Genomic DNA, 20,224 nt, shown 5'->3' with positions numbered 1-20,224 from the left:
AGCTCCTCCGCGTGTAAAGAGCCACGTGGTCGTAACGATACCGGGTAGGTGAGCCGTTAGACCGGCACAGTTAACATACTTGTCCGAGGTTGCCTCTCTCTCCCACCAATGACTCCAATATCACCGATCTGGACCGCACATGCCTCTCCTTTCAATTAAAAAATATAAACACACCTCACTTTTCATTATGGAGATGTTTGGATTTGAAGATGACTTGAGATAATTTGAGATGAGCTGAGATGAGTTGAGATGAATTATGAATAATAATGAGATGAGTTGTGAATAGTAGTAAGATTTGTGAGTTAAAGTTGCTGAATAGTAATGAATAGTAGTGAGATGAGTTGAGATGGGTTGCGAATCCAAACAAGCCCTATATTTTACGTAATAATATTTTAAAATTAAAGATATTTTTTATAAAACTAACATTATTTATAAAAATATCTTTATTTTATAACATGTATTATAAAATTAAAAATTGTATTCTTCATCTTCACACTACATACTATATATATTCATTTATTTCTTTATTTTTTTCTCTTACTAAGACTCCGTTTGAATGTTGAGATGAATTAAATTCTTTATGAATAATTATGAGTTTAGATGTATTTAAGAGAAATTGAAAAAGATTATTGGTCTCACGTGGTAAAAATGTGTTGAGCTAAAAAAAATTATGGGTTCCATGTATAAAGAGGTTTTAAGTTAAGCGATGTTTAGTAATTTAGAAGTTTTGTGTTTGGATGTTGGGATAGGTCTAAAAGATAACTCAATGCTCATTCAAATATCCAAACGAAACCTAAATGTGTGGTGTATGAATTATGAGTAGAATTAATTAATTAGTTTATGAATAATAAAACAACAAAAAATTAAAATAATTATGGTATGTGAGAACAATGAGCAGCAAAATTCTTATATAATATATTGTGAAATGTGTTGTGTAGACATCATTACTTGTTCTTATTTTGGGGCTGCTCCCTTACTCGAAATCTCAATTGTATCATTAAGCAATATTTTTAAACCAAGATGTATTAAGATTAAATTAGAAAAAGAAAATGAAAGTTGGAACCTATATTACTCATCAAAATCAAGATGAGAACTATCAAATGTCTGATTCATCGAGTGAATTAATTGGTTCTGGCTGCAAAATACGATCATAAGAAGACATTAATATCGTTGATTTTAATACTTTTCGTAGAATAACTCTACTCTCACTATCTTCACGTTATCATTTGGAAAAGACAGAAACATGTTGAGAGCTAAAGATGAAAATATTCTCTTTAAAGATCCAAAGCGTCACCAGCGGTTGATAAAGGAGTGGAGGGGATCATATTTTAAAGATCCAAGGGTGGGAAATCTGCTCATGTCATGTGTCTTAGTTGGACTTACAAAAATAAGAAAATATATTTGTAATTATGAATTGTCTGTTCGTATTTACGCACTTCACAATTATATGTAGAATTACTCTACAAAAATAGCAGGGATATATGAAGTTCATGCAAAACCAAAGCGGTACATGAGCTAGGGGTGTATAGGAACAAGCCCTTGGATTCAGGAACCAGCTGGCAAGTAGTGGAAATTTGATAAAACCGATGTTGGCCAATTCAGTCCCGATTTAAACTAAGTTTAAACCGTCAAACCGGTCAATATAATATATATATATATTAAGTAAAATAACTCCGTTTCACTCAAGTGAAACGTCGTTGTTTTACACATACTGTTAAGAGTGCAAATTGGTTGGTCCAGTCCAGTCCGGTGATGGACTCGTCACTTTTCCTTTCGAAACACCCATAGGGACTAGACTGGCCCAGTTCGGTCCGGCCTAATTATTATTTTTTTTAAAATCAATTAATAAAAAATTTATTTAAAATATTAAATTAAAATTAAGTGACTTATTAATGTAGATTATGTAACTAATTCAATAAAAAAATATTTAATATGGTTAATGATAATAAATTATATGAAAATTACATTATTAATTTATATAATTACTATATAATTAGCTAATTGATATGATATATTAGTTAATTGATAGAATATTAATAAATGTTAATAGCATATTTTAAATTTTATATTGTTAATGGTAATAGGTTAGACGAAAATTACATAATAAATTGTATAATTATTATATAAATAATATATATAATATATTTTTTATTTTTATTTTTCATTTAGTCTAATCTAGAGTGGAAGAAACTTGGATCGAGACCGGACCAAAACTTTTCGATATTTTAAAACATGGACCGAGACTGATCACCTTCTATGTTTCTCATTCCACACACACACTCTCTCTCTCTCTCACGCAGCACGACTGCAAGCCTACGACCTATGTTTCCACTGTAAGTTTCTCATCGTACGCTCCAGAGAAATATTTCATGACAGATAGCAGGTGTTTGTGAATCTTGGTGGACAGAAATATTTCCTCCGTAAGTTCCTCTTCGACCTATGTCAATCAATGGTGTTTGTGAATCGGTGATGATTGCATTCGAGTGCTAAGTTGGAATAGGTAACCTATAACGATTTAATGGCAGACAGTAGGCGCAGTTGTTGATGTTCTCTCCATTCTTTGTCTCACAGTGTCACAGATGACACTAGCAAACCGATCGGATTTATGCCGAAACCAACGTTGAAGATTTTCTCCCATTTCACCGACTGGTTTCTGTCGAGATTTAGATATTTTCTCCTCATTGATGCAGTTTTGATTTTGGACAAAAACCTCACCAATACCTTCGGTCAACTCTAACACGAGCCGCACACGCTTGCCAGATTATGACAATTATTAACTCATTTTATAAATTGACACATGAGAAATAAAGTAGCGTGGCACGTTACTCATTTAGTGGTCGAAAAATGATAAATCAAATATTTAGTGATCTAATTGAGATAAAAATGAATAACCAAACAAATATATATATATATATATATATATATATATATATACAAGGGCTCCCTCCTATAATAGACCTCCCTTCATATTTGTTGGCGGAAAAAATAAGGAACTGTTTAGATAGTGAGATGAGTTGAGATGGTTTATAAATAGTAATGAGATTTGTGAGTTAAGATGGTTTTTTAAAATTTTGTGTATTTAGATTAGAAGTGAGATGAGATGGTTTTAAGTTGTTTGAAAGTAGATAAATGTGAGTTCCACAAATAATTGCATAATATTTGTAATAATTTTGTTTTATATATAAATATAATTATAAATAAGTAATAATAATTTATAAATTACCTATCCAGTTTTATTTTTTATAATATATTTCATAATAATATTATAAGATAACAATATTTTTATAAAATCAAATTATATAAAATATATTTTATTTACAATATTCTTAAATAAATATTTTGATATTTATAAAATCACTTTATTTTATAATTTTGTTATTATGGAAATCATGTTTTATCCGGTTCACTTGCTGGAAAAGTTGAAGACAAAGCTTGTCGTGTTACTAATTTGAAAAAAAAAATTGAATGTTTTCTCCTTTTCCATTGGCGTTCTTAAAAGTTGCTAATTTGAAAGTTTGTCGTGTTGCAAAGACATTAGAAACCATTTTTGAAATCTCAGGATTTGACCGTTTGGATGAGAGTTGGTTTCTCCATACAGAATGAGATGAGATGAAATCTAAATCCAAACGAGGGCTAAGATTTCTATAGAGAGAGCGCACAATAGGCTCCACTAGTAATCCACTCCACAGTGTGTGCAATTAGGTTTTGTTTGTTTATACAAACGAGCTGAGATAAAATTTGAAAGTTAAATAAAATATTGTTAGAATATAATTTTTTAATATTATTTTTATTTTGATATTTGAAAAAATTAAATTATTTATTATATTTTATATGTGAGCTTAAAAAAATTGTAATTATTAAATGAGATGGTTTGTAAAAACAAACTAGGCTTAAAACTCCATAAATCATGGAGCATAGGCTTCTTTTTTGACCACGGGTGATCATGCAGCCTTAGCGAAGCCAAGTTGGCAATATGCATAGCATACATAAACCCATGTTCTCTCGATGGATTCTGGTTCTCGCCTCGGTTAGCTGAAAGTAGAGGTGAAAAAAAATGGGTGATCTGGTAAAACCGAACAAGTGGTTCTAAATCGGTTCGGCTCGGTACTAGTTTTTTTTTATTTTTAAATTGATCGAAATCAGTTAGGTTTCGATCTTCCTTTTTTTAACACCGGACCATATCAGTTTATATAAATATATATTTTTAATTTTTTATATTATATAAAATATTTTGTATATGATTTTTTATATTATAGATAATTTTGATATATAATATATATAATCATATATAAAATAATATTGTATTATATGATAAATTACTAAGTAAAATGACATTAAAATTTAAAATGCTATATAAAAACTATACATTATCACTGTAATTTATAGTATTAATAGTTATACTAATACAATATCATAATATATTATAATATATCACCGTAGTGTATAATATAATTACAATATATTATCATTATATTATTATATAATATTTTAAAAAAATTAGACTGAAATCGATAAAATCAAAATTATTAATTTAAAAGTATAACCAATACAATATCGATTCATTAAATCTCAAAATCGTAATATACCATTCTACAATATGTTCAAAGATAGGATATATATATATTTTTTCTGATAGGGTGGTGTTTGCTATGGATTGATTCCATATAACTCAATGCACAGTTGGTTCGAATTTGAAAAAGGTGTCGTCCTATAAAACCACCAAAAGTTAAAAGGCAGAAACAGCTAGGCAGACAAACAATCGTAGTCATTCAACATCCTACACTTTCTGGTCTTCCCCCAATTTCAACAGATTTTTTATATGCTACTGAATTGAGAGACCTAGACTGAAGACACTATATATAACTTCGTCTCCGAGACAGATCCATCCTACGTACAGAGTAATGAGTTAAGAGACGAACTACTCTCTGACTTTTTACACAACAGCAATAAATTCAACCTTGGAAATAAGTCCAACTTCTAAGACCTTTTTTCTGGGCTTCTAACTTTTCAACAGCCCCAGTACAATTTGGTAAAATAAGATATGGCTTGTTACATAGTCTCAATTTGAAATAAGAGAGGCTGCTTATATTCATAAATAAATTATATAAAAATAATTTTAAAATTTAATAAACTATATTAAATCACGTCAACTTATAAGATTACTTTTATATAATCTTTTTGTAATTAGAATATTTTCTTTAAAACAATTACTGAATTTAAGGGTATTTTTCTCGAGTTTTGTTATACAATCTCTACTATATTTTATATTCCATATTTTAAAAAATTTTTAATTTATTTTTGTAAATTATTTCAAATTTTCTATTTAATAAAAGAAAAAATAATAAAAATTAAAAAAATATAGAGTATGTAATGTAAATAGGTTGTGAAGATTTATTATTCTTTCTCACTATACATGCAAACACATCACAATAACTTCCATTGTGATTATGGACAAAAATGTATATCAATTTTCATGTTAATGTAATTATATTGTGGACTGAGTTTGAGAATGGTAAAATCAGATATATTAATAAAAAGATAATATTTACAGTTACAGATTTTAAATTTTAAAATTTTTTTATATCATATTAAAAAATTATTACATGATAATAATTAAAAATAAACAAATAACATATTTTATGCATAATTGGTATTATCTACCATGCAATTGTCGATTTAGAATAACGAGAAATGATATAAATTTTTTTTTTTTTTGGAACTATACAAATGATATACTTGGGTATTATCTATTAAGAGTTTCATGGACGGTAAGAACGAAAAAGAAAGAAAAGTAGCTGAATGGATACAAAAATTTTGGGCCGAGAAAGTTGAGGGCCATTACAAACAAGAAAATGCTTGGTTGCCACTTAACGTGGTCCTCAAAAGTTCTTCTAGTACATTTTTTTATATATATATTTTTTATTTTTTCAAATATTTTTAAAAAAATTCACTTTTAAATTTGTCTATATTTTTTTAATTAAAAATAAAATTATTTTTAAAAATTAAAATTTTATCATTAAAAAATTAAAATTTTATATTAATACACAATATTTATACCATTGTAATTACAAATATCATTTTTCCACCGAAAACACAGGCATCACTCTTGCAAATATTCATCCGCAATCAGCATAACGGTCAACTCATCCTAGTAATCCAAAACATTTGTTGTCAGCCTATGAATTTTTAAAAGTGTTTTATTTTATTTTTTCAGTTTCAAAAGGTTTTAAATAACTCTTCGAAAAAAATGTCAGAGACAAACTGAACGAACCGGAACACAAGCAGACACAAACATCTGAAACATAAAACTTCACATTCTATCCATCTCACTCACACTCCTCAGTCATCACTTTTCCCCTCTCTCTCTCTCTCTCTCTCTCTATACCTCTCCCTCTTTTCCATCTTTCCATGAATCCCGACGAAACCGAAGACCACCTCTTCTCTCACCACCACCTCAACCCCCATCATCTGGACCCACCCCAACAATCCTCTCAGATCCTCCAATCCCAGCCGTCCATTCAGCATGAATCCCAGGAAGACCCCGCTTCCTCCCTCCCCGAAATCGCCCTTTTCCGCTCCTCCGCCTCCTCCTCCCCTTCCTCGTCCTCTTCGTCCTCCCCTAGCCACTGCTCCTCCAACTCGACGATTCAACCCGCCCTGGCCCCTGTCCCCAAACTCCATATCAGCCCCGAGCCCCACATCTCGTCCCAGTTCTACACCTTCAATTCGGAGTCCCACTCCTTGATGATCCGCTGCCTCCTAGAGCACCGACTAGCCACCCCGGCTGAGATCCGCTCTGCCACACCCCGGGCAGTCCTCAAGTCCTGGCGCGCCGTCTGGAAGGACCGCAACGAGGACACCGCCTACCTCACCGCCTGGAAGCGCATCCAGGACAAGCTCGCCGCTCACGTCGACCCCACCACTGGTAACCAATTCCTCTGCTTCAAAAACAATTCCCAGCAATTCGTTTCCCATATTAACCAGTGGCAAGATATCGTTATGACTTTCCACTCCGACACCGATATCAAACACCTAGGGCTTAAAGAAACTATTGAGAGAATTAAGCAGGCTTGGACTGTAGGTGCCAAATTTTACGGCATACCTGAGAGCTACATCAGGGTTTGTGTCGCCGCCTGCCCCGTGTGCTCTGCAGCGTCGTCAGGGGGTTCCTCCGCTGCTGCGCGAACTAAGCGCCGTAGGTTTGAGTACACGGAGTCCTTTGATGTGCCGGCGAAGGAAGTGCCTAATAAGCTTCAGCAACTGGCTGCCAAGCATAAGGTTGTGCTGTGCATCAGGCAGAAGTATATTAGGTATAAGCCGTTTATGGCGGAGGTGAAGGATTATGCTTGTCATAGGGCAGGTGAGCCTGCCGCGAAGAAGTCAAAGATTCTGAAGAGGGAACCTTACGCGTCCAAGCGGTGTGGGTGTGGATTTCGGATCAGGGCTATTGTGCCAATTGCGAATTATAATGAGAAGGATAAAACCTTTGTGTATCAGGAAGAGGGGATGGCGGTGTTTAAGCTGTATGCGGTGCATACAGGGCATGAGCCAGGGCCGTTGGATGGGAATGCGAGGATTATGCATAGGGTTGTGGGGCATAAAGGTGCTTTTTTGATGGACCAAGAGACGGTGTATGGGGTGAGTGAGGAAATGGAGAATGAGGGGTTTGGGTTGATGGGGAAGGATGATGGGGATTTGCAGTTTTCAGTTTTGCACCAGGTGCAGGAATTGAGAACTGAGGTTGGGTTGCTAGAAGGGAAAATTGCAAAACTCCCACATGAGTTATTGGGTTCAGTATCTCGAGAATTGTGTGAGATTGTGAATAAAGTCAGAACGGTGGGGGAAGAGAGTTGGAAGACAATTGGAATGATCCCGCACAAACCGCATGCAGATGATGTGCTGGTTGGTGAGAATGATCTGGTGCATTGGAGTGATCATCACCATGAGCGTATATATGTGGATGGCAAGGATACAGATTTGATTGATGATGATGAAGACAGTTTTGGGCGAACACTTGGTGATGTTGTTCCTTGGGACCAGTTGAGGGAAGATTGTAGGAGTCAGAAGGATCTGATGAGCGAGCCTTGCAAGCCTGAAAAGTGGTTGAAATGCAGTGACTTTGACGAGAAGAGCATTCTTGATTGTGAAGATACTAAACTAACCAAGCCCAATAGGCACGATGAGGCTATAGTCACAGATGTAGGTCTTGTCGGTATACAGGTTGATAGTTTCTACCAAGAGAATCCTAAATGGTATGATTCTCCTTGTGGATTGGACTCCAGTGCAGATTGCGAGGATAGTGGATTTAGGCATGGCGAGATTGTGTAGAGTCAGCAGCATAATTAATCTACTCTAACTTGGTAGTGGATTTTTGTTGTAGCCATTCATCCCTTCACACCGTCGGAAGAGGGTTGTACATTAATGTATACAGAAGACTGGAGCTGCTCACATGTTTGTTTTGGGTGTCTTTGCTGCGTGTGGTTTTGTAAAGTATATCTCAAATGGGCTTTCCTGCACATATGTGTTTTAACTCTTCTAAACGACTTTCTTGGCCATCAGATTTTTTAGGTTGCTTTTGTCTATGATGCACATTGGTGACTGTTTCAATCTGTTTTCTTCTTTCAAATCCTTGTATGTATGACATGTCTAGTCTTGCTTCCACAATTCTTCAGGCATTATGTGGATTTATTTGCCTCTCTCTTGTATTTGCATCTTTATAAGCCTCTTTTTCTGAAAGCTCAGCCGCCTGTCACTTCATAGTTTTTCTGCTTGGCTACAGTGCTTAACAAACAGTTTGATGCATTGCTGCTTGGTTAAGCTTTGTGCAATTTGTTGTGGAGGTTGCCTTTGATCAACTGGTCAGTATCACCCTTTAACATGCATTGAAATCTGTCTACTTTTGGTCTTTGATCACCTACCTGGGCATATGGTACCAAGTTTTTTTTTATTGGCACCGGGTGTCCGGAGCAGCGTCCCGACTAATCCCGGGGTTGTTACCAAGTTAGCAGGGGATAACTGCACTAGTGTAATAGTGCCTCGTGTTTTTGAGCATCTTATCTTTTATGAAAACTGAGAAAAAAGAAAATTGGCCTAATTAGCCTCTCTCCTACAATTTCATCCATCTTAAATGTTATATCATATCAGTCTCTCTCCTACAATTTCATGTATCTTGTGTTATTTTCTTTGATTATTACGCTTGGTCACTTCCAGAATGTTCGGTGTTAATTCTTCAACCAGATCATTATGCCGCAAGTCTTGTCGAACTCTTCTAATATCCATGAATATTTGTTCTTTATCTTCTATTTCTACCATTCCTTTGTGCTAGACAAAAATTTTGGTTCTTTATGGTCTGGCTAGGGGTGAGCAAATTTTTGGACACCAAAGATGACCAGTTGGCGGGCGCCAGCCAGTGATGAGCTGCAGGCAGCTGGGGAACTTTGCTTTACAAAGTGGTTGACACTGGACGGCGTCCTTGGGGTGGTGTTGTGCACGTTTATGTAATTCACCAAGAAGGTCAGACATAACTTGAGATGTTACTGTCTTACCCGAATCCTAAGAATTTGGATGTAACTGGCACTTCTGTCATTTTACTCAATGGATCTAGTCTTATGACTTTCTTGTATCATTTTCTAGCTCCTAACTCATAATAGGTGTTATCTTTTGTTAATACTTGTATACTTGGGCAGAGCCTTTTTACTTCTTTTAATAAAATTTTATCTTAAAAAAAAAAAAATTGGATGTTACTTTATCCAGTCATCTTAGATCATTGTAAGACATAAATAAGGCAAGACTGATCCACTTCCAAAACTTGGGGATCAGATCTTTCTGGAAACACTCGTCCCTGACTCATGTTGTGAACTCTATTCCACACAAGATTGTAGCTTAGCAATGAGGTACTGCTAGCAGCCTATATTAATGGTTTTGTTTTTCTATTTTCTGGGGGTATTTCATATAGGTGTCTCTTCTTTTTGTATTAATTGTTGATAGCAAAACATTAATTGGGGTGATTGGATTGAATGCACCAACAAGTATTTGAAAAGATTAAGTATTGCCCTGTCACAGAGAGTTAGGTATGCGGAATAAGTGCAAGGCGAAAGGAGTTGGAACCATATGTTTCTCTGCTGTGTCAAACTATTTCGATCCAGCTGCCTCAGTGCTTGACAGTAGCCGGCCATCCTAACAGCTTCTTTGTTTTAACATGCAGCAAGGGGCTTTTGAAGTGGGGTATTTACTATTTACAACTGCATGATGTAGCCTAAGGTATCACGATACTTGCTTTATTACCTCAAACTCGGTCATTTCAGTTTGTGTACGAATGTTTCAAAGATGACATCATGATATTAAACTATATTTTGATGCAAGGATGATTTGTTGGTTGCTATCAATGTGGCATGTTCCTGCTAAAGCGTGCCATTGAACTCTTGCCAGATAGCCATTATGAATAGAAAGTAACTGTGGAAGTGTTTCACGGTTTCACCGAGAGGTAACACATTCATTTTGCCCGATGCTTTGATGTTATTGTACTGGTCTTTAGCCTGAAGTTATTATGTCTTGAACTGTGAAACAAAGGAGTGTTCTCTACATTGACAGAATGCAACTCTGTATTAACCATTCCAAAATATGTAATTGTCAAAGGTCAACATTTGGTAGAAACCATATTTGGCAAGTATCTTCCTCCCCACCCGAAATAATTTAGGCGTAAATAGAAAACCATGTAGAGAAATTTGTGCACCACTTTGTTAATGTTTCTCATACGAATGTCTCCCCCTATTATCCTCTTTTTTTAGAACATGCTTTCTACGTGAGGCCCATTTATTATTGCCATTTATGGCTGCCGGAAATGTCAATAATTGCAGTGATTATTCACGTGAGTCTATGAACACAACACTTTTTTGGAGGGAAAATATTTATACATAATATTTAACGCAACAATGTATTAAATGAAAGATAATTTTGTAAAACACTTTATAAAATTAACATTAATTTACAAAACATCCGTATCTTATAATATTATTGTGAAATATATTGTGTGTATTAATACTCAACAAAGTTAGGAAGTTGTTTCCGGACTCTTGGTATCAATAATAAAAAGAGAAATGATTTGTACAAATCTCAAATAGATAAGCTTTATATAAATCATTGTAAAAAGTGGGTCCACTTTAAAAAAATGTAAAAAAAAATTGTTCTTTATTAGTGAGTCTAAAAAAAACTTCTTGTCTATTTGAAGTATTGCTCCAATAAAAATAACAAAATTTATTAATTTCGATTTTCGTTCCATTGAGAGCTAGTACGCACGGCTAAAGGCTGGCAAGCCATCGTCTTGGCACAGAACAATAATGTAGAAGTGGTTGTAGAATTCAAACCCAGTATAGGTATAACTGTCACAAGCACGAAGGAAGCCCATAAAGGGATCGTGTAAAGTCCATTTTCGGGGGCTCGAGGAATTATACCATTTAAGTAAATCGCGGTAAAGTGAGGCCAATAATGAAGAAAGCACAGCTCATGAGCTCAATTATGCTGGCTTTATCGAAATGGGTACTGCAGTTAAAAACAGTGCTCTTAATTATAATACATGCAGTGATAAGTGAGAACTCATTTTCATAGGAAACAAACAGGACCTTTTAAACCTTTTTCTAGTCTTTGAGACGAAAGAAAAGCTGTCTTGCATTGTAACTGGTCTCAGCCTACCTATATGATTCAAATTTTGCACTCTGGCTGAACTTTACAGTTAGTTACAAGTTTTCTTTTCTTTTGGATAGAGCTAAATGCTGATTTGATGGTTGCAAATTTTGGTCATAAAATTGACAATGATAGCTACTTTGGCTGGGAAATTATGGGAGTGGTTATAAGTTGAAATAAAACTTGTGGAAAAAAAGTAGGTACGATTTTCCAGTAGACATTGCCAGCCAAAATGCCCAAAATGCATGTCGCCATTAATACATACATGCAAGAAGCTAGGATTTAATTTAATTAGGACTTGAAGGCCGGAATCTTACTCCGGGCAAGTACCTAGAGATGATTTCCCGAGCCAATACTTGGACAGTCCCAGCCTCCAGATCTCCATCCAATGAATTGAGAAAACTTGTTAATTCTGTGGGAATTGGATGTGGATGTAGAGGATCAAAATGCATGGCTGAGTTAGAGTTAGATTGCAGGTCTGAAGTTGAACCCAAATCTGAGGAGGAATGGTGATTTGTAGGTGATGGGCTCTGAGAGTGCGGCGGAGGAAGGCGATGCAATGTGGCAAGGCGGGCTTGAACGAACGCCAGCTCTGCCTGCAAATTCACTACCTGCAAACATGAAATAATTAAGTTCTTTCTATAATATATATATATATAGCATGTTAATTTGCAAAAAACATTAGTTGTTTTCGCTTCAAAGCTAGCTGCTATGATCTAAAGCTTTAGCTAAGCTTTACCAATGACAATATCTGGATGACATATATGTCCTGGCAATTGAACCTAAAGGCTAAAACAGAAAGTCTTTTCAGATGTTTTTATTTTTCTTGTTAGCTAGGCCTTTTTGGAACTTGACTCAGTTCAGTTTAATTTTAAACTGAGTCTAACATCCAAACACTCAACTCTCAAATTACTAAATTTATCTTAACTTAAAACTTCTTTACACGTATGGGAGCCACTATCTTTTTTCAATTTAACACATCTTTACACGCGAGACCTACAACCTTTTTCAACTTCTCATAAATACATCTAAATTCATTTTAACATTTAAACATATCTAAACTTATATTAGATGGCTACACAAAATTCACTACTATGCATAAAGAACTCAACTCAACTCAACAACCAAATGGGGTCTACCGGATCAAGAACCATATATATGCTCCGTTTAGTGAAGAACAGACAAGTAATTCCATGGGACTATAAACATATTCATTGCATCGTTCTGCATCATGTTACTAAGAAAATCTCGAAGAGTACAAGATCATAAGGGATTACCAGCTCTTATATCTTTCCGAAACAGAAACCGAAAGAAACAGATCAAGAAAATACCATATTTTTATTTGCTAGCTAGGTACGTAACATTAAGAGAGAACTAACATACAGAACAGCTAGTTAAGAGAGAACAAACAAAAAAACAAAAAAACTCCAACGTCAAACAGAACAGATAGGTGAGACCACATTAATAGTTCATAGTTAAAAAAATATGATATCTATATATACATGTTTACGTCATATGATGCACACATAAAGTACACTTATCGATTTAAAGGCAAAACTTTAGACTTTACCACTTATTTGTAACCACGTGATCTTGAAGAAGAAGAAAAAACGACCCATTTCTCTGATCTCGGTTAGTGCTTAATTGGGGAGATAATGTTCATAAAATAGTCGATTCTACGTACCTAATCATCTGACATCAGAGGGTGATGGAATTCTACCTAATTAAAGCTAAGACGATGGACGGTGGTTATGTTCCCAATTAAATTGACCACAAAAAGGGTAATGGAAGATCAAATCAACAGTAAAAGCAATACGTATTTTCTATTTCACGAGATCACTACTGACTACTGCATGCGCGCATGGGTAACCATGCTGCCGTACATATAGTTGTGGGTAAAACTCCAATCCAATAAAAGTTATGCTACCTCAATGATCGCCAGTAGTGCTTGCCTTATAACCACAACTGCAAACAAAAGATTTCGATGCATCTTCACAAGCAGCAGTAATAACTCGCATAGCATGTGATAAAGGGAAAAAAAAAAAAAAAAAAAAGGTTTTCCCCTCAAGAAAACTAATACAGAATAATAATTAATTTTACCAAATTGAGACCAGCCTATGGTAGTACTCCTTCCGTGCCAGCAATAATTGAAAATGGCGTCGTTCAAAACATCTTTTATATTTATATATTATGCAATGAAATGTTATTATAAATTAAAAAATTTTTCTCATCGATCATTATTCATTACTTCATATCCTATAAAAACTACTTTCACGTACACTTTATGAATAAAAAAATCGAAAAGTATAGAGTATAAAAATAAATAGTAATTGATGCATAGAATTCTCTTATAAATAATATACAGATTTCTTATTGGGTAGTGATAGAGTTACTACCCATCTACTACCCACCTACTACCCAAGCACATTTTAAATTTTTTTATTTTTTTATCATTTTTTAAGTATTTTTTTACCATCCTTAATTATTAAGAGAAAAAATTAAAAAAATATATAATTTTATTAATATTCATTTCTTTAATCATTAAGTAAAATAAAAAATTAAAAAAAAAATCAAATACCATTTGAGTTGTAAATGAGTAGTAATAAAGTAGTAATCCTATCATTATTCTTTTCTATTTCTTTGGTCGCTCGATATTGAAAGATTGTGAATCTATTATTAAAGATTACTAGATAAAAATATGTCTAGCTCTACAATATGAATACTGATTACCGAGAGAGAGAGTCAAAACGCAGGTATTTGTATAATCCTCGAGCTGCTAAGTTTGCAATTGCATGGTAGCTTCGGAAAGCAACGCGAACCCATAGTACTCGATCTGTCGATCAACCAACCAGTTCATGGCGGCCGCCACCTCTCTCTCACACGCGCGCACTTCAGCGCGAAAGCTGTTATTAGAGAGATCATATGAGGAAAACCCTAATATGATCTCTCTTCCTAAGGAAAGATAGCATGAGTTTCACGCACTTTTTATGGGTAATCCAAAACTACTTACACCTCAAAAGGAAACTGCCCTGCTTAACAGTACCTAGATAACAAGTTAACCCACACACACACACACATATATATTATAGGCTCACGTACGTACGTTATCATGTTTATCGTAGAAAATGCAACTAAGAATGAAAAACGTGTCAAGCTAACAGTCATATAGATGCATAATCTTATGATCATGTGAAAACCTTGACTAACTAGTGCATTTTTGTCGAAACCGATGGCACCGCCGCACTTTAGCATATTGCCTTGGACCATTCAATTCAACTTGGATTTTAGACAAACCCAGCAAAACTACGTACATTTCAAAATCTTCTAAAGCAAGAAAAACATGAAGCATAGCCCCTAACGAGTTACTTCTTCCACAGGAGCTACCAGTCCGCACATAATCCTTGACCAATTTCCCTTGCACTGTATTTCTCTCAAGGAAACGAGAAAGCAAAAGATAAAAAATAAAAAATAAAATAAAATCAAGTTATATATGCGTCAACTGTCAGCCAAAAATGACTTTAAATTTAAAGTTTCAACTAATTATATAGTTTGGATTAATTCTTAATTGCTTAAAAAAAATTCAAGGAGAATATGCCACATGCAATTTATATTAAAAATATTTAAAAAAACGGGGGCAAAATAAAGCAAGTGATCAAGAAGAGAGGCTGATCTCGAAAACCTAACCACCAAAATCTCCGACATGGAAAACGCTCTTTCAATTTTGGAACTACGTCAGACTTGCCCAAAGAAGGCAAAGCTCACCTGCTGTTGGAGAGTAAAGATGTGACCAACGCAGCCATACACGGGGTCTCTAATCCTAGACTCAGCCTCATAGCAAAGCGTAACGACGGCATCGAGCCGCTTATGTGCCGGAATGCGCAAGAGCAGCTTGGAAGCATTGCTAGCACCAAACACCTTGTGCACCGCAGCGAAGTGAGCTGTGCCTTGGTCTGAGTCAAAATAGGGCGCAAACACGCATCCGTTTATGCACTTGCGCCTAAGGAACTTGCAGGCGCCACAAGGCCCACCTCCGTTGCTTGCACTCATCACTCTCTCCCTTTCGATCTTCTAATTTACAGAGTTGTTTTATCTTCTCTTCTCGGTGTAAGCTTGTGGGGTATATATATATATATATAGAGAGAGAGAGAGAGAGAGAGATGGCTATTTAGAGAGAAAAGGAGTTGGATTACATTGTTGCTGTGTTTGATTAGATAATTTGCAAGTTTTGGTGGTAGGTCACTTGAAAAGGACTGGTTGTTCTGTTCTAGTTTTTGTTCCATTTCCTTTTGTTCGATTTATATTTATATTTCTTTTTTTAAGGGATTAGGGGGGGGCTTATTTTGGTTCAAACTTTAAAGCCACGGCAAGGGAGAGGGCAAATGGGAGCTGCTGCTTGCGTAAAGCAAACATATATACGTGCGGGGACAGTATAAATCAACTTCCAACCGCCGCAGTTGATGCCACGTGCTAAACCCGGCCACCCCACGTGGGACAAACATCCTATCTTTTCCATCTATCTATTGATCTCTTGTCATTTCCATTTCAGCTAGCTCTCAGTCAGAGGGACTAGTACATGGTATACTTTTCTTGCTATGGATGTGGCCCCCGTAGTTCTTTGTTTCACCTCATGTTTATTTGTGATCACTACATTCAATGCTATTATCTTTCTGACCATTTTGGTTTACCTATTACAACGTACTGGGTTATAAGTTGCAGCACTTCAAAACATGGGTTTTTTTTAACCCAAATACAGGAGTTATACGTGATAGCAACTCTTGAATTGACGCGCCTTTTGCCAAAATGGCAAACGTTGTGGATACACCGGATGGGTCTATGCCCACCGCTCCCAGCTCCCGTTGGGAGCCACCATTACTTCTAATTAAGTTTTTTTTTTCTTTTTTTCTTACATGTATTTTTTAATTTTTTTAATATTAAAAAAATATAAAAAGATAATATTATTAAAATATACTTCATTCATAGCTAAATAAAAAAAACTTAAAAAATAAAATAAAAAATTCGAACGACAACAATGAGCAGCAAGTTTAAGTGGTGCGAGTAGACCTAATTCAAGATGAGTTGCCTACAAATAAATTTTGGATCCAATAATCATTCAATTGTAACAAATTGAATAACACTCTATCACGTTTGTTCAATTTGTATAGCATTTAATATCACTCATCTCTTTTTTCTTCGATAAATATATATATATTCATGCATACTTAAACTTTTGTATATTTTTTTTACGTACTTTATTAATATGATGGGTTGTAACTATTTTTAATATAAAATAATTATTTTAATCAATTATATTAATAAAATACATAAAAATAACTATAATTAGCAAAAACCAACCTTTATAATACGAAGGTTGAAAAAAAAAAGATAAAAAAACTTATAAATCGTTTTCATCATCACTCCCTTTTCACAACTCCGGGCCCCGGGGAGTTCTGTCATTTTAATTTTTGTACGTGTACGCTATGAGAGTGAAGTGTACGGTCAATATGGATCCAAATGAAACTGATGGGAGGACGGGGGAGATGGACAGGTAGCCTAGTCAAACCCACACTGACTAGCACAAAAAATCATGCCTTGATGTAATTACAACACATCAAATCGTGACGCGTGTCAGTCTAAGGCATGGTCCCACTTACCGTCTCTATGAAGGAAGACGCGGTGAACAGTATAGACATGGCAGAATGCAACAGTCTCGCTGTCCCTCCCCAATTCCTCTCTTTGCTTAATTATTTGGACAGTGACAACTCCTGATCATCGGCTGTTTGGCTTCATGGCTACTACTGACTGCGCAAAGAGAGAATAATACTCAAATTTATTCGTAGAAGAAAGGGAGTCTGATCTGGGAGAGTTGTTTTTTCATTCCCTCAACATTGTAGCCAGAGATGGAAGAATTCGATTTCAAGTGGGTGTTGGGAAACAGATTGATCAAAGAAGCTTTGTAGTCTGAAAATACAAAACATTTTTTAAACTCTCTCTTTAAACATATTGTTTTTGTCTCACTGAGTTATTTTTTGTCTAAGCTCAGACACCAAATGATTAATGTGTTTTAACCATGAGAAGTAGTTATGGTACTAGACAGTACGTGCACAAATCGCTCATGAGTTTCACAAATCGCCCAACGGCGCGCACGAAAGAAATTTACGACTTCGATGGTAAATAAATGTTGTCACTGATGAGGCAACATGCACAAGTGCTAGAGGGTCCAACGACGTCCTGAATATGAGCTGGGCCGTTACGTACTTTCGTAGTCACCGACTCACACGTGGCTCTCCCATATTCGAGTAGCTCATGATGCTGCCCTGGCGCTTTGATTGCCGATCTTCGGATCGAGTTTGACCTTCATTAACTCAGATCGCCCATTAACGAATTGAATATGCAACTATCAGACAATACTGAATGGAATGAAAAAAATAGGGATCTCATGTCTCCTGTTAATCATGATTTGATCTTCTTCTATTCTTTTTTCCCCTTCCAAAGAAAATTTATGAAATTTACAAATAAATTTGAGATATATATATATATATATATATATATAATTAGGTGGTGTGTATATACATGAACGAAAGCCAAAAAAAAAAAAACTGATTAATTATCCCGTGGTTAAGATATCTCATATTATAGGAGAGATCTGTTGTAGCAGAAGGCCAGCTCGATCTCACCTGCCAAAGGTCTTCAAATTATCTCAAAGAATGTTAGTACAATCTGTATAATGCCATTAAAAAATTTTTATATACTATACTATCATCCTGTTAAGTATGATCCTGTTAAGTATGATGTAGTATATTTATCACCATTAAATCATCATTTATTTTTTTATTATATAATGATGATAAATATGCCACATATTACTTAGTATAATAAAAATAAGATAAAAGTATAGTATATAACATTACTCATAACTCGACTCCTTAGAACTCTCAACTGGAGTACTTGTCATCGTTGCTATTTATTTGAGGATATAACCTGACAGATAATCGCTGATCGAACATATATATATATATATTTGACATAATTACTCTTTAGATCATACGGTTTCATGAGTTCCCAACTTCTACAACTTCTGTTGCTAGACACCTCACATGACCAGTATACATACCATAGAAATGTACCTCCCACTCACTACTAGGGCGCGCCTCGTGATTGCTTGAGCCTGACACTACTTTTATATTGATTATTTGGAAATGTATGATCATTAGAAACATTAGCCACTACAAAATATATAACACAGATAATCTCAGAGTCGACCATTTGAAAATCCAATGGGGTCTTTTTGAAAGCCAATTAATTAGCTTTTCTTCGGGTTTCCATATTTAAGAAAAGGAAATAGAAGACAAAATCGAGTCATTTTCAATGTTGACACAGAGAGAGAAAATAAAAGAAGTGTTGTGGACGTATTTCATACTCGTGCAAATAACCTCTAGCAACCTGTACCAAAGAGATAAGAGGGATTCGGTGTGGTAAGAGCCACCTCCAATATCCAAGTAACTGAGAGTCAAAAATACATAATTTTAGTTTTCAAAATGTGAAATTATCTTATGTGTGTTCTTTGATCTCTGTTTATACAGACCGAGTGGTCAATTGGTAAGTTTTGTGGGCCCGACGCACTCTAATCCTTGCTGGACTGCAGACCATTAGGATTTCAAATATGCTTGTATGGCAAATCTTGTGTTGAAAGGAATTAATATATCGGGCGAATATCATAGATGAGTATGACGCTAGATATTATTAATATTACTACTGTCCTGTTACATCATTAAATCATTATTAATTACGGTTGGATTCAAATTCCGCATCATTACATTTTGACAACCATGGCCTTGGTTCTGCTGGGTAGGCTTATGACTTTATTTGTGATGTGAGATTCGGCCCATTTCCTTCGTGGGAAAATTTGACCCAGCAAGAAGCTGGTGGCGTGTGTCTTTTGCCCTCCACGCTTCTCAAAACATGCAATGCTAGCACGTTATACGGATAGTGGGATCCATTGACACGTTTTTTGGGAGGTTTGAATATTGATTTGAGTTGAGTTAAAATGATACGAGAGTTGAAAGTTGAATAAAATATTATTAAAATATTATTTTTTAATATTATTTTTTTTTAATTTAAAAAATTTAAAATATTTATTATATTTTGTTCGAAAGTTTAAAGTTAAATAAAACGACGTCGTTTTGATATCGGTTATATATATATATATATATTTCTCTCTCTCTCTGCGCTGCAGCTAGAGAAAACACAAAAACCCTAAGTCCGTGCCTCCATCATCGTGACCCCATCACCGTTGCCGCCGTTTTCGCCACATCTCTGTCGTTGTCGGCCTTTCTCTCTAGGGCGTTGTTCATTTATTTGGGTACTCTCTCTCTCTCCCTATAACTATGATTCTGTGCGTGAGGAATGGATAAGATATTCAACTTTTCCTTTTGGATTTGTATTCTTTTGTATATCTTTTATTTGTTATTGAGTAGAGTACTAGACCTCCATTAGATTCCTGGATTTGGCTTTGATGGGGAAAATGGGGTCTTTGGGGGACTTGATA

At 35.1% G+C, this 20,224-nt stretch overlaps 2 protein-coding genes across 4 annotated transcripts; one reads left to right on the top strand and one right to left on the bottom strand.

The window, feature by feature from the left end:
- The first annotated feature begins 6,267 nt into the window (after positions 1–6,267).
- LOC108980486 lies at positions 6,268–10,691 on the top strand. Of its 3 annotated transcripts, XM_035683536.1 has the most exons (4): positions 6,268–8,858; positions 9,358–9,513; positions 10,205–10,260; positions 10,363–10,691. In XM_035683536.1, exon 1 carries the CDS (start codon positions 6,409–6,411, stop codon positions 8,326–8,328), a length of 1,920 nt encoding a protein of 639 aa, XP_035539429.1. In that variant the 5' UTR covers positions 6,268–6,408; the 3' UTR covers positions 8,329–8,858; positions 9,358–9,513; positions 10,205–10,260; positions 10,363–10,691. The 3 variants fall into 3 exon arrangements, with proteins under 3 accessions (XP_035539429.1, XP_018806969.1, XP_018806968.1); XM_018951424.2 differs by having other exon boundaries at positions 6,268–9,513; XM_018951423.2 differs by having other exon boundaries at positions 6,268–9,513; positions 10,063–10,260.
- A 1,092-nt stretch (positions 10,692–11,783) lies between these two features.
- Positions 11,784–15,743, bottom strand: LOC108980485 (LOB domain-containing protein 31-like). Its single transcript, XM_018951421.2, has 2 exons — positions 15,442–15,743; positions 11,784–12,290 (listed from the first exon to the last, which is right to left on the bottom strand). The coding sequence occupies exons 1-2, from the start codon at positions 15,724–15,726 to the stop codon at positions 11,967–11,969; spliced, it is 609 nt and encodes a 202-aa protein (XP_018806966.1). The 5' UTR covers positions 15,727–15,743; the 3' UTR covers positions 11,784–11,966.
- Positions 15,744–20,224: the final 4,481 nt, after the last annotated feature.

This window comes from Juglans regia, chromosome 12, assembly GCF_001411555.2.
Source record: "Juglans regia cultivar Chandler chromosome 12, Walnut 2.0, whole genome shotgun sequence".
NCBI lineage: Eukaryota > Viridiplantae > Streptophyta > Magnoliopsida > Fagales > Juglandaceae > Juglans > Juglans regia.
The sequence above is the reverse complement of the archived record's forward strand: the minus strand, read 5'-3'. Positions and strand labels throughout refer to the sequence as shown.